Source organism: Sodiomyces alkalinus (assembly GCF_003711515.1).
Source record: "Sodiomyces alkalinus F11 unplaced genomic scaffold SODALscaffold_3, whole genome shotgun sequence".
Classification (NCBI taxonomy): domain Eukaryota; kingdom Fungi; phylum Ascomycota; class Sordariomycetes; order Glomerellales; family Plectosphaerellaceae; genus Sodiomyces; species Sodiomyces alkalinus.
In genome coordinates, this window is record NW_021167081.1 from 470252 (window position 1) to 491540 (window position 21289).

General features: G+C 56.3%; 7 protein-coding genes and 2 non-coding genes across 9 annotated transcripts; 3 read left to right on the forward strand and 6 right to left on the reverse strand.

Annotated features, from left to right (window-relative positions):
• Nucleotides 1-414: 414 nt before the first annotated feature.
• SODALDRAFT_134440 (hypothetical protein) lies at nucleotides 415-2798 on the reverse strand. Its single transcript, XM_028606735.1, has 2 exons — nucleotides 2250-2798; nucleotides 415-2146 (listed from the first exon to the last, which is right to left on the reverse strand). Exons 1-2 carry the CDS (start codon nucleotides 2652-2654, stop codon nucleotides 530-532), a joined length of 2022 nt encoding a protein of 673 aa, XP_028467431.1. The 5' UTR covers nucleotides 2655-2798; the 3' UTR covers nucleotides 415-529.
• Nucleotides 2799-3030: 232 nt separating this feature from the next.
• On the reverse strand, nucleotides 3031-5377 carry SODALDRAFT_331731 (hypothetical protein). The gene is made up of 2 exons (XM_028611524.1): nucleotides 3714-5377; nucleotides 3031-3593 (listed from the first exon to the last, which is right to left on the reverse strand). Exons 1-2 carry the CDS (start codon nucleotides 4911-4913, stop codon nucleotides 3225-3227), a joined length of 1569 nt encoding a protein of 522 aa, XP_028467432.1. The 5' UTR covers nucleotides 4914-5377; the 3' UTR covers nucleotides 3031-3224.
• A 678-nt stretch (nucleotides 5378-6055) lies between these two features.
• Nucleotides 6056-6127, reverse strand: SODALDRAFT_t91. Its single transcript has one exon. It is a non-coding gene; the product is annotated as a tRNA-Gln (tRNA).
• A 22-nt stretch (nucleotides 6128-6149) lies between these two features.
• SODALDRAFT_358038 (hypothetical protein) lies at nucleotides 6150-7201 on the forward strand (the record flags this gene model as incomplete). Its single annotated transcript, XM_028614061.1, has 4 exons — nucleotides 6150-6188; nucleotides 6261-6313; nucleotides 6400-6512; nucleotides 6597-7201. 4 exons carry the CDS (start codon nucleotides 6150-6152, stop codon nucleotides 7199-7201), a joined length of 810 nt encoding a protein of 269 aa, XP_028467433.1.
• Nucleotides 7202-7220: 19 nt separating this feature from the next.
• SODALDRAFT_331733 (NAD(P)-binding protein) lies at nucleotides 7221-8839 on the reverse strand. The gene is made up of 4 exons (XM_028611525.1): nucleotides 8643-8839; nucleotides 8298-8530; nucleotides 8140-8209; nucleotides 7221-8058 (listed from the first exon to the last, which is right to left on the reverse strand). Exons 1-4 carry the CDS (start codon nucleotides 8729-8731, stop codon nucleotides 7419-7421), a joined length of 1032 nt encoding a protein of 343 aa, XP_028467434.1. The 5' UTR covers nucleotides 8732-8839; the 3' UTR covers nucleotides 7221-7418.
• An 827-nt stretch (nucleotides 8840-9666) lies between these two features.
• On the forward strand, nucleotides 9667-11196 carry SODALDRAFT_134489 (hypothetical protein). The gene is made up of 3 exons (XM_028606736.1): nucleotides 9667-10281; nucleotides 10357-10673; nucleotides 10777-11196. The coding sequence occupies exons 1-3, from the start codon at nucleotides 9834-9836 to the stop codon at nucleotides 11098-11100; spliced, it is 1089 nt and encodes a 362-aa protein (XP_028467435.1). The 5' UTR covers nucleotides 9667-9833; the 3' UTR covers nucleotides 11101-11196.
• On the reverse strand, nucleotides 11140-12378 carry SODALDRAFT_331736 (hypothetical protein). Its single transcript, XM_028611526.1, has 2 exons — nucleotides 11857-12378; nucleotides 11140-11739 (listed from the first exon to the last, which is right to left on the reverse strand). Exons 1-2 carry the CDS (start codon nucleotides 12364-12366, stop codon nucleotides 11293-11295), a joined length of 957 nt encoding a protein of 318 aa, XP_028467436.1. The 5' UTR covers nucleotides 12367-12378; the 3' UTR covers nucleotides 11140-11292.
• Nucleotides 12379-14797: 2419 nt separating this feature from the next.
• On the forward strand, nucleotides 14798-14880 carry SODALDRAFT_t79. Its single transcript has one exon. It is a non-coding gene; the product is annotated as a tRNA-Leu (tRNA).
• Nucleotides 14881-15679: 799 nt separating this feature from the next.
• On the reverse strand, nucleotides 15680-19396 carry SODALDRAFT_339106 (hypothetical protein; the record flags this gene model as incomplete). The annotated part of the gene is made up of 2 exons (XM_028612831.1): nucleotides 15680-16076; nucleotides 16158-19396. 2 exons carry the CDS (start codon nucleotides 19394-19396, stop codon nucleotides 15680-15682), a joined length of 3636 nt encoding a protein of 1211 aa, XP_028467437.1.
• Between the last annotated feature and the right edge of the window lie 1893 nt (nucleotides 19397-21289).

Sequence of the window (21289 nt, forward strand, 5' to 3'; positions counted from 1 at the left end):
GCTTCAGCGGGCGGACGACGGATGGTCATATTGCATTGTACTACTATTACTTGCTACTACCCCAGGGAGGGGGGATGATGGATGATTGCTGAGACGGCTTTTCGAGGCATACGGCGCCATGGTCAACAGGGTTATTCAGCTTGGGAGGAGGGTTGTTGGGATTTGGCTTTCGGGACTTGGGTGATGCCTGTAATTCGTCCTCCTTTCTTCTTTCGTCTCTCATGCCCAGCCGTGGGTCAAACAGGGATAGCAATAGGGACAAGGAGGGCCAACGATCATGTCTTATTCTGTCAGATATAACGACGCAGGACACTGGAAAGTGACAATAGAAGCTCGTCCTGACGACTGTGAGGGTTCTTGCGCTGGATTTGTGTCGCTCGCTTCGACTCCGCAAACTGTAATGGGGGTATCTCCTCAATATTCAATACTGCTCCCGTCGCATAGAAGGGAATGCGAAAGCCGTCTTCCGCCTGCATCATCATCACCAGTATGCCTTTTTTTCTTTTTTTCTTTTTTTTTCTTCTCCCCTTCAACCGCCGACATTCTCGCGAAACCCCTTCGTCCGCAACGAAACCTTCATATCCGCCTCGTCAAACCCGAACCCAGCCACCCCAGAATCAGCCTCAGCCCCCGAAGCCGAAACAGTAGTACCACCCCCCCTTCCAGGGCCCCGCCCCCCCGTCTCGCCATTCGGACTCCCCCGTCGACTCGCCCCCGCGCTACTACTCCCATCCACACTGGGATCATCATCCCTCACGGGATCAGGCAGGGGAAGACGACCGTGCAGCCGCCCGGCCCAAAGCCCGCGCACGCCGCCGCGCTTGCGCTGCGGGACCTCGTCGGAGCCCGCGCTGCAGATGTAGAGGAGGTATTTCAGGTTGGGGAGGGTGTGGCGGATGTCGACGACGCGGAGGGCCTGCGAGGCACAGAGGGATTCGACGTCCTTGTTGAGGAGGAACCAGGCGTAGTCGAAGCGGAAGTGGGCGGCTGTCGACCCGCCGCGGGGGAGGTAGAGGGGGAAGTCGCGGGCGGGGTGGTTCGAACCGGCGGAGGAGGAGGAGGAGGAGGAGGAGGAGGCGGAGGATGGGTATGAGTATGGGTATGGGTATGTCCCGGGGGGGAGGAGCGGGCGGCGAGTGGCGGCGTAGGAGGAGGCGATGGAGGAGGTGGCGCTGGTGCTGCTGGTGCTGGTGCTGGACTTGCTGGACCGCGGGGTGTCGGCGAGGAGGGAAATGTCGTCGCGGATGTTGGACCGCGAGCCATAAGGGACGATGGGGTATGGGAGCGGCACGGAGAGGTAGAATTGCAGGTGGTGGGTGAGGAGGGCGACGTAGCCGAGGGCGGCGGAAATGCGGTCGTCGTCGGCGGGTCTGGACGAGGCGGAATCGTAGGTCGTGTTTGGGAGGGGCAGGCCGCATATGTCGAAGGAGAGCACGGCGCCCGAGGGAGACGGGGTGATGGGGAAGATGGAGGACAAGTCGCCGCAGATGCGACGGCGCTGGCCGCGGATCTGCTGCTGGGTGGCGGCGAGCAGGGCCTTCGCGTCGGCGAGCTTCTCGCGGGCGTTGGAAATGTCCGTCTCGGCCTTCGTCTGGGCTTCGCGGCCGGCGGCGATGGCTTCCCGCCTGGCCTGGAGCGAGGCTTGCAGTTCGTCGCGTTTCCTGCGGGCGGCTTTCAGGCTCCGGGTGACCTGGGCTATGTATTTGTGGCCCAGCTTGACTTTCTCCTGGGCCATCGGGGCTTCGTCTTTGGGTTGCTTTTCGAGAATGTCGTTGATTTGCGCGGTGACCTGCTCTTGCGTGGCTAGGGCGTCTTGGATGGAGGCGTCGAGGGTCGCCAACTTCATGAGCGAGTTGTACGACGACGTGAGGAGGGTCGGGCCCTCTCGCGGCCGGGGAGACTTCCCCGGGAGGTCGAGGGAGTATACTCCGTCGTGGAGGTGGAAGATGAGGGCATTCGGCGGGAGCCGTTGACCGGCCAGGGTGCCGAGGAAGTTGAGGGACCGTAGGTCGACGATGGCTTCCTGGTGGAGGAACCAGTCTTGATGGCCGACGGGTCGTCTCGCCCAGACTTTGACTGTGAGTGTCGATGCTCGGGTGACTACGCCCCCATGGTGGGAGAGGTCGAAGAAGAGAAAGTTGAAGTTCTAGCGTTGTATCTTATGGATCAGCCATGAGAGAGTATGGGGAGAGAAAGGGAACCAATTCGTGTAACAGAAACGTGACGAAGATGGGTAAAAACAAACGTACACTACGCCTCTCCAACGTCTCGCTGATATAGATAGGCTCCTCCTCTCCCTCGGCATGCAGAGAGAAGAAAGCATCGGCCATTTTACTGTCAAAGAAGGCTTCGAGCTTCTTCTGCTCCGACTCGGGGCTCTCCTTGTCCTGGTGCCAAGCGGTGGTGGTGCTCCTTCGTCGTGCCATGGGACGCAGGCTCTCGGTGGATTGCGAGTGCTGGAGCTTCGGGCCATCGCCGAGGGCGTCGAGCAGTTTCTTCTTGGTCGGCGACGCTGTGAGGGAGGCATCAGAGTCGTCGGCGGTTCGGCCTCTCGACGGGACGAAGCTCAGGTGGCGCAGGAAGATGCCCTGGAGGTGACGGAGCCTGCGGTTCTGTGGGAGCAGTAGCGGGGTGGTGCGCGGTTCGGACGGCATGGCTCATTGTGGGAGATGCGATATATCAAGAGCGGTCTGTGTTGGGTGTAATGTAGTCAGAATTGGTGATGTCGAAGGTCGAAGGGAGACGCAGCTCGGAGCTCGAATCGAGGCTCAATCCATTGACGAACGATACGGAGTACGTACTCACGTTGACAGCGATAAGATAAGTTCGTGGCTAACGCACCGATAGCACGGTACGTACCTTCAGGTGAGCTACCTTATCTTATCCTTATAACCCCACAGCTCGGTGTACCATCCTCACCTCGGTGTGTCCCTGTGCGATGCTCACCATGACTCCGTCACACCTTTTCGAATAGTTTGAAAGACTGCCAGTAAGGAGGCAACAAGAATGGTAGCGAGCTGTACGTCTTAAGCGCCTTTCGTTTTTATTATTATTCATAGACATAAAACTTCAAAAAATAGTATCATCAGACGCCATATATGGACATATATATACATGTAAATCCCACGCTCTTATCCCAAGCATCTGTCCAACATGCGTCCCATGCTATCCATACATGCAAAAATAGTAAGGCAGGGAGGAATCCAGCCCAAGAGTCGTAAAATCTAGAATATCCTCGTAATGCTGGGCCTCACCCACCCAACCACATCACACGTCCTCGCCGAGCGCCAGGCAGCAATCCTCTCGCTCGCCCATCCGCTCATATACGCGCCGCCCCCCTGGCCGTTTTCGTCGGGTCTGTCAGCGGCCCGAGGGAAACCGTGCCGGATGGAGCGTATGAGTCGGCACTTGCCCCCGTGCCAGTTCCACTGGAAGCATTCCGGGTTCTGGCCGCACGCCACGCCGCATGCTTCGAACGAGTCCACCGTTTCGGGGGCTTCCCATGCTTTGGGGTCGCTGTTGTCCCAGTCGGCGCGTGTCTCGATTTGGCCGGGGTGGTAGAACTGGTACAGGTCGCGGTAGAGAAGAGGTTTCTAGAGGGGTGGGCCATGTCCGGATTAGCCTACTGCTCAGGAAGAAAAAGAAGAGAAAAGAAAGAAGAGCCAAGAAGAGCAAGAGAGAAAAGAAGAAGAAAAAAGAAAGAAAAAACTTACATGCTGCTGCCGGTTGATATGCTCCCACCGCCACAACTCCATCATGTCTTCCGGCTTCGTTTTATGCAGCGTCAGCACGGGCTGGCACCAGTGGTCCTCGTCAAAGCCCACGGCGTGGAGCGGGTCCGGGTTGAACAAGGGCCAAAATCCGACAAGAGGCACCCCCGCGGTCCAAAGGGCCCAGCCGAGGACGGAGTCGCCGCAGCAGTCAATATCAAGCAGGTCAGGCCAGCGATGACTCTGCGGAGCCTCCAGGAAATCCCCCTGCTCGCCGACCTTGCGGGCGAGGAAGCGTCGCATCGCGCCCCGGCTGAGGACGAAGCCGGGCCCCCCGTTGGCGAACCAGGTGACGTGGTCGGTATCCGGCACGGTGCGGCCGGGGCTGGGGCTGCCGATGTAGAGCGGTGCGTCCGGGTCCAGGTTGGCGAGGAAGCGGAACGTGTTGTCCCACGAGACGTAGGTGTCGGTCTCGTAGAAGACGTACCAGTCGCGGTGCGGGCGCATGGCCCAGGCGCGCTCGACCATGGGGAGGAACTTGTACTTGTCGATGGCCCAGCCGCGGATGGCGGCGGTGGCGGCGTCGTCGACGTCGAGGGTGCCGGCGTCGCGCAGCTGGCGCATGTAGGTGTAGTTGCCGAAGTCGGCGTGGCGGGCGTACGCGGCGGGCAGGTCGGCGAGGACGTCGTAGGCGGAGCGGTTCCCCGGGAAGTCGTGCTCGTCGAGGTCGGAGAAGATGAGGAGGTCCTCCAGGCAGGCGGAGGCGCTGGCGAGCTGGGCTTCCAGGGGGGGTTTGCCGACGTCGGCGTGGCCGATCTTGAGGACGGGCTGGATCGACTGCTGTAGTAGGTGGTGCGGGAACGAGGGGCAGAGGTCGTCGGCGGTCTTGCCCTTGGCGTACATCCTGACCGGGTGGAACAGGCTCGTGGTGTCCCAGGGGTAGAACTCGGGCCGGCCGGGGCCGTCGTCGTAGGGGGGTGGAGGGGTCAGCGGAGGGGGGTTCTCCTCGGTATGGCGGGCGAAGAAGAGGAGGTATAGGATCATGAGGAAGGTGAGGACGCCGGTGGTGAGGGCGGCGAGGGGGAGATGACGCTGGAGCTGGCGGCGGTAGACGTGGAAGGCCCTCGGGCGCCAGGAGGCCGACGTGCCGGGGCCATCGTCAAAGATGGGACGGGTGCGGTGGGAGGGAACGGAGCCATGCATCGGGACGGACGGGAAGCGATCAGGCCGAATGGTAAGATGACGGAACGGCACCGACCTCGACCACTACACTTCTCGACGTCAATGCTGGTTTCTCGGTTGGGGAATGCTGAGAGGAGTGGCCGTGTCGTTCTGTTCGGCAGGTTCGGGATTCGGTCTCGGGACTCGTGAGTAGTCGAAGGTGGGAGCAGAAGCTAGAGGCAATAAAGCTAGCGCATTACGTCGCGGGAATATAATGATAAATGAGCGCATTTCGCGGCTCTGCGATGGTGATGGTGATGGTGATGATGCCAAGAAAGGTGTTGCGTTACCATCACGAGCTCTGGTGAAAGTCGTGATTGGTGGAGGAAGGTGTTGCGGTTTTCCATGTCATGCCCAGCCCCCAAGGCTAAGAATCCAAAAGGATCTAAGACAGGACAGGAACACACCAGGGTCGTTGCGGGTGGTTGTGTTTCCCAGGCTGACCGGAGCCCAAAAGGCTTGAGTGCGTCCTGGCTGTGCTGTGCTGACAGAGGAAAAAGCTTTCAGGGTCACGGTGGATCTGGGGTGGATGTGGGTCGCCGTGGCAGAGTCAAGGCCCGCCATTGGATGGAAGTACACTGTGGGCACTGTGGGACCTGAAACGGATTTCGATAGCTTATGAGACTAATCCTATTCGGGTAAGGCCGCGGTAGACAACCTTTCCGTAACGGAAAAAGTGGTCTGAGCTGGTACATTCCGTGCAACCATACGATTTGTGGGTGGACATGTATTAATGACTTCATGCGAGCTCGTTGTTTGGTTCCACTTACAGGGCGTGCAACGGTACGAGGAGGGGCTACTATCAAGTTCCTCTCGAGGTCTCAAGACCTGACGCTGCAAGGCGGACGATGCAGTCTTTTCAGATTGTCAAGAAATGCACTACAACAACTACAAAATGAAGGAGAGAAACGAAAGGAGAAAAAAAAATAGGAAAAAAAAGAAGAAAAAAGAAGAAAAAAGAAGAAAAGAAGAAAAGAAGAAAAGAAGAAAAGAAGAAAAAAAAAAGAAGAAAAAAGAAGAAAAAAGAAGAAAAGAAGAAAAGAAGAAAAGAAGAAAAGAAGAAAAGAAGAAAAGAAGAAAAGAAGAAAAGAAGAAAAGAAGAAAAGAAAAAAAGAAATATGACAAGGTCCAACCAGGAATCGAACCTGGACCCTGGGAATCAGAATCCCATGTCCTAACCATTAGACTATTGGACCATTTCTGATGTCGTCATGCATAATGTCCCTTCTTGTGGCCTGTGCGTCCGTCGACTGCTCTGTGCTTTGCGTGTTTCGTGCCAAAATACGCGTATGGTACGGACCCACTTAACGAAAATGGGGGCTCCGTGAGGCTTGGGCCGTATCTTATCAATTCCTCCGCGGCAGTGTCACTGTGTCTCAACCGTGAATCCCTTCATATACGCGGGAAACAAAACATCTATAAAATATCCATTGCTCTGCATTGTGGCCCATTATGACTACCAACGCAGCATCTCTCCATCGCGGTTTAAAAGCCCATCACATCTATCCCGTGTCATCACCGACTTGAACTTGCAATACCCCGTATCCATAATCCATTGCCATCCCAGGACTTCATCCCTTGGTCTATAATCTCATTCATAACCTCTAATCCGCCTCCTATCTCATATATATCTTCCTATATCCGCTCTCCCTCAATCAAACACAGCTATGGACCTCCTATCAGGCTCAAGCCAAGACCAGCCCGTCTACGAGGTCCTTCGCATCAACAAGCGCAAAGGCACCACCACAACCACCATAGACCGCACCGACCCGTCCACCGGCCACAGCTACCCGATCTACATGGTCTTCTACATGCAAGACCAAAACCTCCTCGAGCTGCGCCACGCCGACCCCCGCCTGCAGAACCCGGACTGCACCCCGCTCGCCGCCGTCAAGTTCCACTCCCTCTCCTCCAAGCTCGACCTCACCCTCCGCGGCCACCCCTTCCGCATGGCCCGCCCCCACCTCCTGTCCGGCAGCCACGCTTTCCGCTACGGCCCCGCCGCGCCCGAGCTCAAGTGGAAGGAGCGCTCCGAGTTTAGCAGCGACCTCGTCCTGGTCGATGGGTGGGGCGTAATGCTCGCCCGGTATAGGAGGAAGGTCAGGGACGGGTACGGGTACAAGGGGCCCGGGTTTGAGCTCTTTGTGCCGCCGCATGTGATTGATCTTGATTTGGTTGTCGCTACGGGTATGGCTGCCTCTAGGTACCATAAACGTGAGGAGGAGGTGGTTGTGGCGGCTGTTGGCGAGGCTGTGAGCAGCGCTGAGTGAGATGTTGGGAAGGGGGGGGATGGTGTTCCGATATATACTTGGGAAAAAGGAGCACAGCAATTTTGAGCTTCCGAGTCGCGATGGGAGTGCAGCGACTACAGAGGAATACATATTAATTTGCACTACGAAACACGGTGTACACGATCTCATGGCACCACGACACAATTTACAAGATATCAGAGTTCGCCCCCTCCTTTCAGCTACACCCACCCCACTCCTACCAAGGCAACAACCCAGGAAGCCCAGCCTTGGCCAACTCCGCATTCACCTCCCTCTCGGTAACATCCCACAACCCAGCAACCTGCTCCGCATTCCTCTCGACAGGGTGCAACTCCCTCACCCGCCCCACGGGGTCCATATACCGGCCCTTAAACGCCTCGGCGCGCGACCGGACCTCCGGCGCCGCGGCCGCGAAAAGCGAGTTGGCAGCCCCCTGGTCGACCGTCGACGCGAGGCGACGCAGGATCGCGTCCATCCAGCCGGGCCACGTCGACTGCAGCGCGCGCGTGTAGACGGTGCCGGGGGCGGCGGCGAGGGCGAGGACGCGGAGGCCGCGGGCGTCGAGGCGGCGCTGCAGCTCGCGCGTGAAGAGGACCTGGGCGGTCTTGGCCATGGCGTAGGTCACCATGTCGGTGCGGAAGAGGTGGCGGCTGAGGTAGCGCCAGGTCCAGGGGAAGTAGGGCACGGGGCGGCGCAGGGCGGCGGGCGAATTGAAGCCGAATTCGTATGATGCGGGGAGGAAGACATTGCCGGCTATGGAGGAGACGCTGACGATGCGGACGTCGGAGGTTGGGTCGGAGGCGGCGGCTTCGAGGAGGGGGAGCAGGAGGTTGGTCAAGGTGAAGTGGCCGACGTGGCTGTTTTCCGCGTTAGCGGGTTGTTCAATGGTTGACGATGAAATATCCGGGAGGGAATGGATAGAAGTAGCGAGGCCTTACGATACGGCGATTTGCAATTCCCACCCAGTGGCGGGCACTTCTCCGGAGCCTATGGCGGTGGCATTATTGACTACGAGTTGGCATGACATGTCAGTAATTCCCTTTCATAAAATACAAAAGAAAACTTCAGAACTAGCCAAAAGGACATGGAGTCATACTCAAGACGTCCAGTCGGTTCTCGGCAGCTTTAAGTGCGTCGGCAGCCGCCACTATGGACTTCAGATCCGCCAAGTCGAGGAGAAGGTGATGAAGCTGGTCCTCGCCGATGGAAGGGTTCTCTTTCCGCAGCTCCTCGATAACCTCCCGGGTGCGCGACTCGGACCGCGTAGCGAGGTAGACCTTGGCGCCGCGCAGGGCCAGGAACTTGACGGTCGCTCGACCGATGCCGGAACTTTGTAAATCGCCGTCTTAGCAACGGCCGACCGGCTTGGCAAGTGGATACTCGGGGCCGGGGCGGCCGGGGCGGGGCGGGAACGAGCTGGAAATTCGAAAGGCGGACTCACTTGCTACCGGTCACAACGGCGACCTTGCCGCTGAGATCATGAGTTTGGGTCAACGGATCCCACGTTGTTGGTGTCCAGCTATTTGACATAGTAACAGGAGAGAAGGGAGGTTATTATATGACCTGCTATGGTATGAAGTAAGAGTGAAAAACTGAAAATGAAAAAGAGTCTCGTCTTGGCCCTCTTGGGTTATTTACTTGCAGCAGAGCGTTGGAAAAGGTAAAGCCGTACCACCGTCCCCGGGCATATCTGTACCTATATATATTGTACCTTACTTCACTCCCATCACACAATTGTATCCATATTCGTCCTCATTCCGCGTACCACCATACGAGGTACGTAAGAGGTAACTGCAGGTAGAGGTACCTTACAGTTAGTAAGGTACCTACCTTAGGTAGGTAGTACAGGTACAGAATACGAAGTGACTACCTTAGGTACCGGGGAGAAGGCGGGGTGTAGGTTATAGCTCGAATGGAGGATTTTGGCCTGGCCAGAGTCAGGACAGAACTATTTCTGTCAATATAATGTTCTAAGACTGTCGACAGACTGACCAGTCATCGGGCTCTGACCTACAAGCCCCCAAACGGTAAACCCGGGTAGGTAATCCTGCCGCTGACAAATTGATAAAGTACTTCGTAAACTTGATTAAGATACTAGCTCATCCGTAAAGTAAGGGGAGGTAAGGTAGTCAATATTGGGTACAGACTCTACACTGGGTAGGTAGTTCACGATAAGTCTTACGAAGCCGAGTTGCCTCTGGTAAATTGGTAATCACAGCGGAGAGTAACATGTACAACGTTCGAAGTACATTGTACGCTATTCCTCATGCAGAAAATGCTCATCTTGGCCTTGATAGTGGAGATCTCAATCTCCACATCCGAATCATGTTCCTATTGGCAGATGCAGATGCGTCTAACCACATTGAGACTAACGCATCCCGCCCGTCTCCTGCAGGACGATGTAGGATCCATCAATGTCACTCGGAAGCCTCCATGTATCATGTGATTATCATGTTCCCTCCAATGCCTCCATCCTTCGCCAGTCCTGTCCGTCTATCTTATGAACGCACCGAGGATATAAAGAGCCTCTCATCTTCTGGGCATTTGCTGAATTAGGACAATGCTCGTCTGCGATTCTCGTCCCAACACTCAAAAGTTCCAAAACTCCAAAGCTCCAACATAGCAGCCAGCCATGTCCACCTCCTCTTTCCAGTTCGTCCACATCTCCAAGCCCGCCGACGCCGCCAACCACCGCAAGCAAATCCGCTCTCATGCTGCGCGTAACTCCAAGGCGCGTCGCGAGAGAGTCGTCCAGTACCAGGTCCAGCTCCGCCAGGAAGATTCGCGACGCAAACCCGGTCCCCCTTCACCCTTGACGTCCGAGTCCGAGTCATCCTCCGGGTCTTCGTCGTCGTCGTCTTCGTCGTCTGAGCTGTATTCTACCGTGCAGACCCCGGCAACCCCGGCAACCTCTGCCACCGCCGACGGTGCTGCAGATCCCCCCTGGCCTCTTATTCCCATATACCCTGCTCGTCGCGGCTCCCCGAGTCCGATATCCCTCCTCGACCCGGCCAGCCAAGATCCCTTCCACAGCTTCTCCCAACCCCTCTCACCCTTTGAGGGCTTCCTCTTGAACCACTGTAAGCTCTCGACCACCCACCGGACGTCTTTTTGGGTCTGTGCTACTTTTGAACTGACAGATTTGTTCCCACAAGTTGCCAAGCATGTCACTCTCAATGAGCTGTCCGCCTTCCCTTGCCCCGACAGTACTGGTGTAAGCCCGGTCGTATTTGGCCGCAACACCGGTGTCTCGTGGACCCAGACCGCCGCTTCCGACTACGGCATGCGCGCCATGATCTTCTTAATCTCCTGCCGCAGCCTTTCTTCGCTCCAGCACTCCGATGTTTACGACTCGCAGGCCCTACGGTACAAGGCTGTCTGTCTCCGCCAGCTGAATTCCATTATTGCCCAGGAACGTGATACTGTGGGCGATATGACCATCATTAAGGCGCTGGCCTTGGCATCTGAAGAGGTGAGCCTTCATATGATGTCCTCTTTCTTTTCTTTTCTTTTCCCCCACTTGGTTGCCTTTCCTAGGCGCCCGGAGAGCACAGTTAATCGATACCCTTTGCTAGTTCTTCGCCGGCAACAAGAAAATCGCCGACAAGCACCTGCAAGCCGTCGTCAAGATGGTCCGAATCCGAGGCCAGCCCGTCAATGTTGGCATGTGGAAACACAGCGAAAACCAGCACCTCTGGTCGCACTGGAAACAGGTCCTGGCAGGCTGGAGCTCCAACAGCATCTGCCTCCTGCGTGTCGTCTTCGGCGACGCCATTGCCGGCATGGACTACGCGAACCCTCCCCACCTAGACGGCCCCATCAATCCGTCCTACGACATGCGCGGTTCCACATTCCGCCGGATGACCGCTCACGACGGAGGCCTAAGGTCGATTATTTGACGAGGCGAAGAAAGCAGAGTGCGAAACTTGGTGCTACTTTCGGCGAAGAAGCATAAAAGCCACTTTTGGCTACGGGTTCTATTCAAAACAAACGTTTGTTCTGTCCTATTCTCCTCCATGTCTCCCATCCCCGTCGAATGGTGTCTTCCTTTTTTCTTTCTTCTTTTTTTCCTTCCCAGCAACCCGCGTCCCTCACGCCCCCTCGACGGACTGCGGATAATAGAACCGGTCATTCGGATCCACTTCGGCCTTGATACGCTGCAGCCTCTCCAGGTTGGCGGCGTAGTACTGCAGCTGCGCCTGGTCCCGGCTGAGCTCGGGGTCGACGTAGTTGATGTATCGCCCCCAGTCCTCGCAGGCCAGGTTGTCCTTGAGGCTGTCGGCGAAGCCCTGCACGAAGGGGACGGTCTCCCGGAAGCCGGTGGAGAACTGGAACAGCCAGAGCTTGTCGCGGTGCGCGTACGAGGACTCGGTGGGCGACACGGCGGTGACGGCCGAGTTGGCCCCGCCGTAGGCGTCCATCTGGAGCCAGAAGCTGCTGCTCCGGCTGCGAGCGACGAACCAGTAGTCGACGAACGACTCCATGGCCTCTTGGGGGATGTGCTTGGTGAGGAGGCTAGTGACGTACATGTTGTCGAACTGTTTCGGTCGGATGGTCAGTTACGGGAAAGGAAAAGGGGGGGGGGGAAGGAGGGAGGAAGAGAAAAAAAAAGCCCCCATCGAAGGGAAACGAAACAAGGAAAAGGGAATACGCACCGCATTATACGGGTACGACTGGTCCAGCCTCTCCCCATTCGCATACGCCGTCATCTGCGCGATCCAATCACCCGTCCCCACCCTATTAAAGAACGAGTTCCAGTTGAGTCTCAGCGGCTCCTCCAGCGGCGCAATGGCGGCCCTTGCATCGTCCTCGTTGCCGTGGTACAAGATCTCCAGCCGCGCGCCGCCCGAGCTGATGAACATGCGCATGTTCATCTCGCGCGGCATGTCGTTCTCAACGTAGTCCTGCCAGGCCAGCAGGCCCTCGACGGCGGCCTCGGCCGTGGTCAGGCCCGTGTCGATGGTCATCCAGGTCAGCTCGGGCGGGGCCTCGAAGGTGTCGACCTCGAAGTCGACCACGATGCCGAAGGAGGAGCCGGCGCCGCGAATCGCCCAGAAGAGGTCCGCGTTCTCGGAGGCCGAGGCGTGCACTAGGGTGCCGTTGTCCAGGACCACGTCGGCGCCGATGACCCAGTCGGAGGCGAGGCCGTGGGTGTAGGAGCTCATGCCAAAGCCGCCGTGGACTGCGTGGCCTCCCATGCCGACGCTGTTTGGTGGTTGTTAGTATTGGGGGCAAGAAGGGGGAAAAAAAGAAGAAAAAAGAAGAAGAAGAAGAAGAAAAAGGGAAAGGGGAAGTCAAAGGGAGAAGGGCAGAGGACAGGGAGGAAAGAAGAAGAAAGCAAACAGCAACACAAGGGCCTGCCTCACCCTGGACAAGTTCCGTGCGAGATCCCCCTCCCACCCTGCTCAAACAGCTCCAAGGCCACGCGACCCAGCCTCGTCCCCGCCTTGATGGTAGCAGTGTTATCATCATGCAAAGTAACGCCGGGCATCCGGTCCAGCTGCACGACCACATGGCCATCCTCGCCGCCCATGCCGTAGTTCGCATAATTGTGGCCGCCGCTCTTCACCGACACCTTGAGGTCGTTCTCGGCGGCGCACCGCACGGCGTCCTGCACGTGCTGCGTCTCGGTGGCGTAGATGACGGCGCTGGGCGTCACGCCGGGGATGCGGCGGTTGTAGGGCTGGATGACGGTGGTCCAGTCGGCCGAGTCGGCGTCGAAGTAGGGCACCGAGGCGGCGGCGAGGCAGTCGGTTACCGCGGCGAGGGCCGAGCCCGCGTGGGCCGCTGCCAGGGCGGCGGACATGCCTAAAGCGGTGGGTTTCATCTTTGGAAGTTGAATTGTTTATACGAACCGTTAGGCGATGGCAGAGAGAACAGCCTCGGGGTTTTACGGAGGCGCCGAGGGGGTGTATTACCATACAGCTAACGGGTTCGACGTCGTTCGAGACGAGACGACAGGAGAACCAGGGGCTGATTCTTTTCTGGCGCGGGCCAGATCAGACCAGCCTAATATATACACACACATCAAGGTTCCATATTGCCCGACTGGGTCAATTTCATGTTGAAAGGGCCTAAGACGATCGGTGGGGGCCGTGGGGCCAACCAAGGATCGAAGGTAAACTCTATTAGAGAAACTGTTATTAAGACGGTACGCCGAAACCCACTTATCAGAATATAAATAAGGTACTCTATATATCTGATATAATATGGTTTGTTATACCTTGATAGGGTGGCTATAGGTATCTAATATACACCCCTAGAATAGTAGGATTGATTCTAACTATCCCGCTTGCTGAATTGAAGCTTAAAATCCAGGGTAAAATAGGCCTAGATATTAAACAACGGCGGTTATAACAAGGCCTATAATAGATAAGTGTGGATACATAGGAACAAGGTACTCCACACGTCTAACACAATATGGGTTTATCACACCTCGATAAGGTGGCTATAGGCATCTGACACCACTACTCGTTGCAAAAGACAAGCCCACGCTCGGCCCGTAGAGCCTAAAGTGCGATAAATGGGACCACTACCACGACGGTGCGGTCTTGGCAAGTATGAATATCAGGGGTAACCGCGGGGAGATTTTCAGTAAGTCGCGCACTTATAGGGAGCACCTAGAAGGGCTTGGGCAAGGGGGGTGGAAGACGGAAGTTTTGGAGACGCATGTAGTATTCGGCAAAAGAGCTCGACTGGACCCAAAAAATGACGAGGGGCGGAACCAATATAAACGGCACGTTTCAGGAAAACCTGATTTTCCAACTAAGCAAGTCGAGTCGCAGATCTCCGTCATCCCGTCTGTTGCCTCGTCCGCCCCCCGGGGGGGGGGGGGGGGGGGGGAGGGTTTACACGTGTACGCTGTGGAATATGTAAAGCCCGGGTCGAACAAGTACCGGACGCTTCGGGCCACGGCGGGCGAGCTACCGAAGCGGCTTCTCGGTAATTTAGCCGCAGATATCGGGTTGCATGAAGATCCACGAGAAGCAAGTCGTTTTGGTCAAAGGGTGGGCAGACGTCCGTCGTCGTCCTTATTGGGTCACTATCATCATCATCCGCATTAGGACGGTTGCGAAAGGATAGTGATGCCTTTGCCGGCACATGTAGTCGAAACTGCCGGATGGCGGGATGAGTTGCATTCGTGCTGGAAGCGTGGTAGTTTGGGCAGGGGTAAAGCTGGTTCAACCGTTTCGCCTGAGCGTTTGAACCGAATTCTTGGGAAGTGAATGATGTGGAGATGGATTCAATAAGACGTCTTATAAACTTCTCTTGATAGTTCTGGGATTTGTTTAATACTGACGGAGTCTTCCTAAGTACGAAGAGGCATTATCCAAGCTTGCTACTCCCTGAAGAAGAGATAATTTCCTGGAGGGCAGTTTGTCGACTTGTAGAGATATGGAAGCATCACTTTACGAGGCAGACCTCGGCAGAATTGGCTGATCAGGGGTCAAGACACCAAGACGGTTATTTTACGAGTGTGGGGGGCAGTGGAGCTACCCCGCGCCCATTATCGGCAAATCTGTTCCAACCAACCACACGGAAATGAAACCTGTCTTTATAAGGTGAGTTGACACTGTTTGCCCAACAGCAACACAAGGCAAGATGGCCGAGTTGGTCTAAGGCGCTAGCTTCAGGTGCTAGTCTAGTAATAGGCGTGGGTTCGAATCCCACTCTTGTCAATAACCTGAAATCCTCCGAGAAGGTTCTCTTTTTGGACTTTTTCTATGTTAGACATAGTCGGGTCTGTTTTTCGTTGTCTTACCTTCTTATACACCTTCGAAACGCCGTGGATTTTATAATTAAACTTTTTGTATTCTACTTTTCCGAAATAGAACGAACCACTTTAGTATTATCCATAGACACGACTAATAAAGAGCTTACTATGCCTAATAGACAGAGGCAAGTTATTAATACATAGGCGCTTTATAAGCCAGGGAAATCCGAGTCATTTTACCTATAGCATAACTACAAGTCCTTATCACAGATAAGATCATTAAAGGGATTCTAAAATACTATAGTTTCTTGAGAATTCTTGTCTACTTAGGTAGCCACAAAAGCCAGGAGATGCACCCCATCCTCGTGTATACATGGATGTATTATCTCACCCCATCATTCTCACCCTCACTCACCATGCACTGCACCTCCACATATCGCAGCTCTCCAAGGCCAGCGACAACAAGGCAAAGGGGAAAACAGGGCATATCCCATCCACGTCCATAAGAGTCGGAAGAAAGTGGACTAACCACAAGGGTAACCGCAGGTCTGGTCTAGTAAAGCCACCCAGTCACCCTACCCTTCCCTTCCCTTTCTCTTTTTGTTTCCCCTGCCCTATAATTGGAAGACAAACTCCACAGGTCCAAATGCCCGTGTAAAGCTTTGTCTCGTCTTTGGTGTTTCTTATTATACTTTTACATGTCATTATGTATTTTGGTCAACAATGGACCAGTCTGAAAATAAAATGAAGGAAAGAAAAAAAGGTTAACGACGTGCGCGCTCGGCAGCAGCAGCACTCAGGTTGGTCGATGATCCGGCCTTCCCGGTAGCATTCGTCATGGCAAGGCCGGCAGGTGCCGCAGCTCCATTGGGAGCCGGTGTATTGGTTCTCGTGGCAGGCTGGGACCGGTTATGCTGCATGTGGGCCTTCACCAAGTGGCCGGCCGCCAGGGCACTGCACAGAGACAGCTCACCGGCAAGCGTGGCAGCAGCAACGATGCGGGCAAGTCGTCGGGCGTTTTCGCCGGGTTGCGTGGGATGCGAGCCGCGAACGCCGAGCATATCGAGCATGGCGCTCTGAGGCTCAAGAATGGTACCGCCACCGAGGGTGCCCACTTCGATGGAGGGCATCGAGACGGAGATCTGGAGGGAGCCGCGGAGACTGAAAAAGAAAATGGTTAGTAAAAAAAGAAAAAAGAAAAAAAAGTAGAAATGACAATGACGGGGAGGAACGTGGACTCACTTCTTCATAATGGTGATACAGTTGGAGCTCTCAATCACCTGGGCCGGGTCCTGACCCGTGGCAATGAAAATGGCAGCCACAATGTTGGCGGCGTGGGCATTAAAGCCACCCACCGAAGCCGCCATGGCCGATCCGATCAGGTTCTTGGCAATGTTGAGTTCGACCAGGCTGTCGACATCGCTCTTCAGCACGCTGCGCACCACCTCCGCCGGGATGATAGCCTCGGCGACGACGCTCTTGCCGCGGCCGTCGATCCAGTTGATGGCAGCCGCCTTCTTGTCCGTGCAGTAATTGCCCGACACCGACACGATGTTCATGTCCTCGAAGCCGCACTCGTTCATCATCACGTCCAGCGCGTTCTCCACGCCCTTGGAAATCATGTTCATGCCCATGGCGTCGCCCGTCGTCGCCTTGAACCGGATGTACAGGTTGGTGCCGGCGAGCGCCGTCTTCATCTGCACGAGACGCGCATAGTTGCTGGTCGAGTTGAACGCCTTCTTCATCCTGGCCTGGCCCGCGTCCGAATCGAGCCACATCTTGGCCGCGCCGGCCCGCTCCAGCGTGTCGAAGCTCAGGCAAGGCCCGCGCGTCATGCCGTCGTTGGTCAGCACCGTGATGACGCCGCCCCCCGAGTTGATGGCCTTGCAGCCGCGGCTGGCGCTGGCCACGAGCACGCCCTCGGTCGTGGCCATGGGGATGAAGTAGCTCTGGCCGTCGATGACGAGCGGGCCGGCCACGCCGACGGGCAGGGGCATGTAGCCGATGACGTTCTCGCAGCACGCTCCGAAGACGCGTTCCCAGTTGTAGTTCTCGTACGGCAGCTTCGACCGGTCGAGCTTGCTGGTCAAGCCCTCGGTGGCTTTGGTCTTGGCAATGATGGAGCGGCGCACCTTGACGGCGCGCGTAAAGTCCTTGAGCGTACGCTCGAGGGAGTAACCGGGGATCTTGCCGCGCAGGGACATGGCCACCACCTCGTCGTCGTTCATCTCATGCGCCCGCTTCTCGGCCACCATCTTGTCCAACTCGGCAAACGAACGCGGTGCCGAAAGCGTCGACGACTCGGACGACTCGGACGACTCTGCCGCAGCCTGCACCGGTCGCATCGTGAGCGGGTCCGACTCGTCGTCGGTCGAGGCCGGCGTGACGGGACTGGAGGCGCTCGCCGGGGGAGGGATGTACTCGCCGAGAGGCAGGGTGGCAGTGCTGGTGTCGTTGAAGTTCTGGGCGCGTGCCAGCTCGTCGCGGTCAATCTGATGATCCGGCAGGTTGGGATCCTTAATCCCCCAGCGAGCGACGTTGAACAGGTAACCGTTGAAGGCGACGCTCAGGGCGAGAGCGACAACGATCCACTTGGAGAGGACGGGGTCCTCCAGGCTCGTCAGAATGCTGCCGACGACACTGCCGCCCATGCCGTAGCCGTCCAGGTTGCCATCGCCGTCGCCAGAAATGCCTGCACCCGTCTTGGAGGACCGACTGGGAAGCCCGTAGTGCACCGAAGGGAACTCTAGTTCGTACTTGATGGGCGTGAGGATGGTAACGATGGTAGGCCGGCTGTTGGCCTTGGCAGACCCGAGGATGGCGTCAAGGCCGTTGGCGGCGACCTTGAAAGGGTCGACGGGGGATGGCGTGACCATGGAGCTCAGACCATCCGTCCAGGACAAGGTGTTAGCATTCCGGAACGGGATGGTGCAGATGTTGACGAGGTTAATCAGAACGAAGCCGGTGACCATGAGGACCTTGAACTTGGGCACGTTCCTGCTCTTCTGCTTGCCGAAGAGGGACGAAGACTCCTTTTCTTTGCCGTCGGCATCGTTGCCATTGTCGGAAGCCTCGCTGCTCTTGGCGACGTTCTCGGCCACGCGGCGGCTCACGCCATCGTCCTCCAGGGCTCGTCGCATGTCGACGTAGCGCTTGATGCGGTTGATCTCGAGCTTGATGCAGAGGATGGCGGTGTAGAAGGAGAAGAGGAGGACCCCGTCGAAGAAGAGGATCCACGCGGCAAGGAAGCAGAAGTGCTGCAGGCCGCCCTGAACGCCCGAGGCGGCGCCGAAGATGAGGATGGAGATCTCCATGACGTAGTCCTTGATGATCTCGTAGCCCTTCTCCTTGATGGCGGCCTGGACGGCGTACTGGACGACGCTGGAAGGCGACGCGGCCGAGCTCTTGCTGGACTTGCTGCCGCCGTTCCTCTTTGCGGCCTCGCGGCGGCGGTGCTCGATGGCGTGGCTCAGGACGGCGCGGGTGAGGGCGATGTTCTTCTCGAAGCCAATGGTGACGACGAGAAAAGGCAGGCCCTCGGAGAGCAGGACCATGTTGATGGGGACGCCGAGCTTGGTGGTGACGATGAGGCCGAACAGGAAAGCAAAGACGGAGGAGAGGAGGACGTTGATGAAGAGCCAGAAATTCGAGCCCATGCGGCGCATGGAGAGGAAGAGAGAGACAAAGGTGAGGTGCATGGAGAGGTAGCCCAGGGCCATGATGAAAATGTCAAGCATCTCAGCGTTCTTCAGGAGGTCGATGAATTCGGACCAAGCGTTGCTCACCCAGTGGATGTAACTGTTGCGGGTGTTGACCTTGGCCGCTTTCATGATCCACATCTTGGACTCCTGACCGTGGGGGGTCTCGCGGAGCTCCGAGTCGTCGGAGTCGTCGACGTTGGGGATCTCCTGGATAGAGGCCACAAGCTCGGGGGCCTCGGCATAGGAAACAGCGAAAGCCAGGGCCGTGTCCTGAGAATAGCTAGCCAGCGAATTGGAGGTGGGCGGCAGCTGAGTGATGGAGGTGTTCGGAGCGAAGGGGATGGCTTGCGCACGCGGAGCCGTGTTGGCCGACTCGGGGGACTGGGACTCGGGAAAGACGAGGGTCAGGAGGGCGAGGTGGTCGTAGGCAGCCTGAGCAGAAGAGGTGTCCTGGAGCTTCTTGTGGTGTTCAACGGTCTGCCAACGCCAAGAGGAATCGGGCCCCGTCTTTAGACAACGGCTTCCCTCGATGAGGGAAGACCAGTCCGCAGAGCGGACAGTAATGGTGGCATCGAACAAGCTCTCCTGCAGCAGACCGACGTAGGAAGAACTGGCCAGAACGGCAACGATGACAACGGTATGGATAGGATGGGAGCAAGCGAGGCGGGAGAAGAACTGGAGGATGGGAGTGATGCGTTTCCCAAACCAAGTCGGTGTAGGTTGCGGGGTGGCGGGTTGCTCGCCCCGGAAGCGCGCGGGGAAGAAGGACGAGGAAATCATGTTGAGGGTGTTGATTAGGGAGTTGCTTCTTCGTTTACGACGACATTGGGGATCGAGATACGATCGGGGAAGTCGGATGAAAGAGGATTCGGAGGAGGTATCTAGAATGGCAACGTAAATCAGTGAATGATGTTCTACCCGAGCCCAGGGGAAGTCCCGGGAAGGCAAGCAAGCGCAGAAGTAGCAAGGCAGAAGTATCAAGTGCAGAAGTAGCAAGTGCAGAAGTAGCAAATGCAACAGACGATGCAAGATAGGCAGAGGGGCAGGATTGTGTGGTACATACCAGCTTGCGGATGCGGATGATCCGGCAATGGATGATGTCAATGAGTATGGTATTCGCACTCGTGCTTGTTTGATACCGGAGATATATCCGGAGTGACCGACTCTCGGCAGAAGAATGTGGGCAATTAAGGAGAATTAAGAGGGGAAAAGTAAAAGAAGGAAAGAAAGAAGCGGTGGAAGGAAGTATGCAAAGTGGCCTTGGGTGGCAATGCAATTGGTAGGCGTGAGGTTTGTGGGATAGAAATCCAAGACCGCTGGCAGCCCCAACGCAGATGCAATTGGGTCGAATAAGGGCGGTCAAGAATGGGCGATGACGAAGATGACGACTTTTGATGCCCTTTGATGGACGATCAAAATCTCGACCAGGGACGAGAGGTAAGAAAGCGAGGCGCGCAAAAGCACTGTGATCGATCTTCCACGGGTTGTTGATGGTGGAGAGAAAGAAAGGAGGTGGCCTAGTAGGAAGCGATGGGGAAAAGCGTCCCTGGTAGGAAAAACTAATCGATCCAGATAAAGGAGGAAGGGGCAAAAAGAGGCCAAGGGGTAGTAGGTAAGGCAGGAAGGAGCATAAAGGTTGTGCAAAGACGGCTATGCAGGACCATTCGTCCAACCGGTTGGTAGTGTTGGGCTGTGATTCTGTGGGTGTGGAGAGGAAAAAAAGATAAGGCTAGGTGATCCACTGATAAAATAAGTGGGAAGGTGCAGTGAAGAAAAGAAAAAAAAGGAAAGAAGAAAAAGGAGGGGAAATCACAGTACAAAGCGGGTACCTATCTTAGGAGGCAGGAAGCCCCCGGCTGGTTGCCCAGCTAGTGGCCTCCCGCCGCCGAGGAGGAAGGAACGAAATTTTGGAACGCGACCGACCGCGTACCACCATTACCTATTACCTTAGGTACACGGTGGTCAGTGCGCCTGACCGTGCTGATAGTCAGTCACATCAGTGAACAATTACGTCTGGTACCTGCATATTCTATGCTGTGCTGCCAGTCTAGAAGGTACTCCACTCCGTACCATGGAGGCTGGAGACATGCGCAACGCTCGATCAAACACTCGTAAGATCCCAAAATACTCAGGCTCAAAAGGCTGCCACACCTCCGCCTCATACTTGACATGTGGCTCTTTTAGCAGAAGCCCATCTCCTCATTCTGTCGGATGCCGTGTATAGTCGACATTGACATAGTGCTCTGTGGAAGTGCTGTGGTCTCCGTCCTGTGACTCGGAGATCCTCGGTAAAGTCCTGTTTTCCCGACAAGCCTCGGGGAGGACAATGGAATAGGTCGGGCATTCGGAGGGATTCGTCTGGCATTGTTCTTGACCACGACTGTAGGGACTGATACGGTGATTCGTCCAAAAGATTCATCAGGTCCGTTTCCCACGCCAGCAACGCAGGGAGAGTTTGTTGGACAGAAAGTACGGAGAAGGGGAATACATAAAGAGAAAGATGGAGAATACCCGAGTCACAAGGCAGGGAGAAGAAGTTATCCCGGATTTTTTAATAGTGTCCAACGTAAGCTGACCATCGAAGACTGTACTCCGTCACTGCTAGTGATTATCGTGGACCTGGGTAAGGGGAGATGCGACTATTGATCGCAATTCCTGAATACTTCTCCGTGA

Coding starts and splice junctions, on each gene's coding strand:
- SODALDRAFT_134489 (XM_028606736.1), top strand. CDS start 9,834: ATGTCCACCTCCTCTTTCCAGTTCGTCCACATCTCCAAGCCCGCCGAC. Junction 10,282..10,356: donor GGGCTTCCTCTTGAACCACT/GTAAGCTCTCGA, acceptor TGTTCCCACAAG/TTGCCAAGCATGTCACTCTC. Junction 10,674..10,776: donor TGGCCTTGGCATCTGAAGAG/GTGAGCCTTCAT, acceptor ACCCTTTGCTAG/TTCTTCGCCGGCAACAAGAA.
- SODALDRAFT_331733 (XM_028611525.1), bottom strand. CDS start 8,731: ATGTCAAATAGCTGGACACCAACAACGTGGGATCCGTTGACCCAAACT. Junction 8,210..8,297: donor GAACCGACTGGACGTCTTGA/GTATGACTCCAT, acceptor GCCAACTCGTAG/TCAATAATGCCACCGCCATA. Junction 8,059..8,139: donor GAATTGCAAATCGCCGTATC/GTAAGGCCTCGC, acceptor CGCGGAAAACAG/CCACGTCGGCCACTTCACCT.
- SODALDRAFT_134440 (XM_028606735.1), bottom strand. CDS start 2,654: ATGCCGTCCGAACCGCGCACCACCCCGCTACTGCTCCCACAGAACCGC. Junction 2,147..2,249: donor AGACGTTGGAGAGGCGTAGT/GTACGTTTGTTT, acceptor ATACAACGCTAG/AACTTCAACTTTCTCTTCTT.
- SODALDRAFT_331731 (XM_028611524.1), bottom strand. CDS start 4,913: ATGCATGGCTCCGTTCCCTCCCACCGCACCCGTCCCATCTTTGACGAT. Junction 3,594..3,713: donor ATATCAACCGGCAGCAGCAT/GTAAGTTTTTTC, acceptor CCACCCCTCTAG/AAACCTCTTCTCTACCGCGA.
- SODALDRAFT_331736 (XM_028611526.1), bottom strand. CDS start 12,366: ATGAGCTCCTACACCCACGGCCTCGCCTCCGACTGGGTCATCGGCGCC. Junction 11,740..11,856: donor AGTCGTACCCGTATAATGCG/GTGCGTATTCCC, acceptor CGACCGAAACAG/TTCGACAACATGTACGTCAC.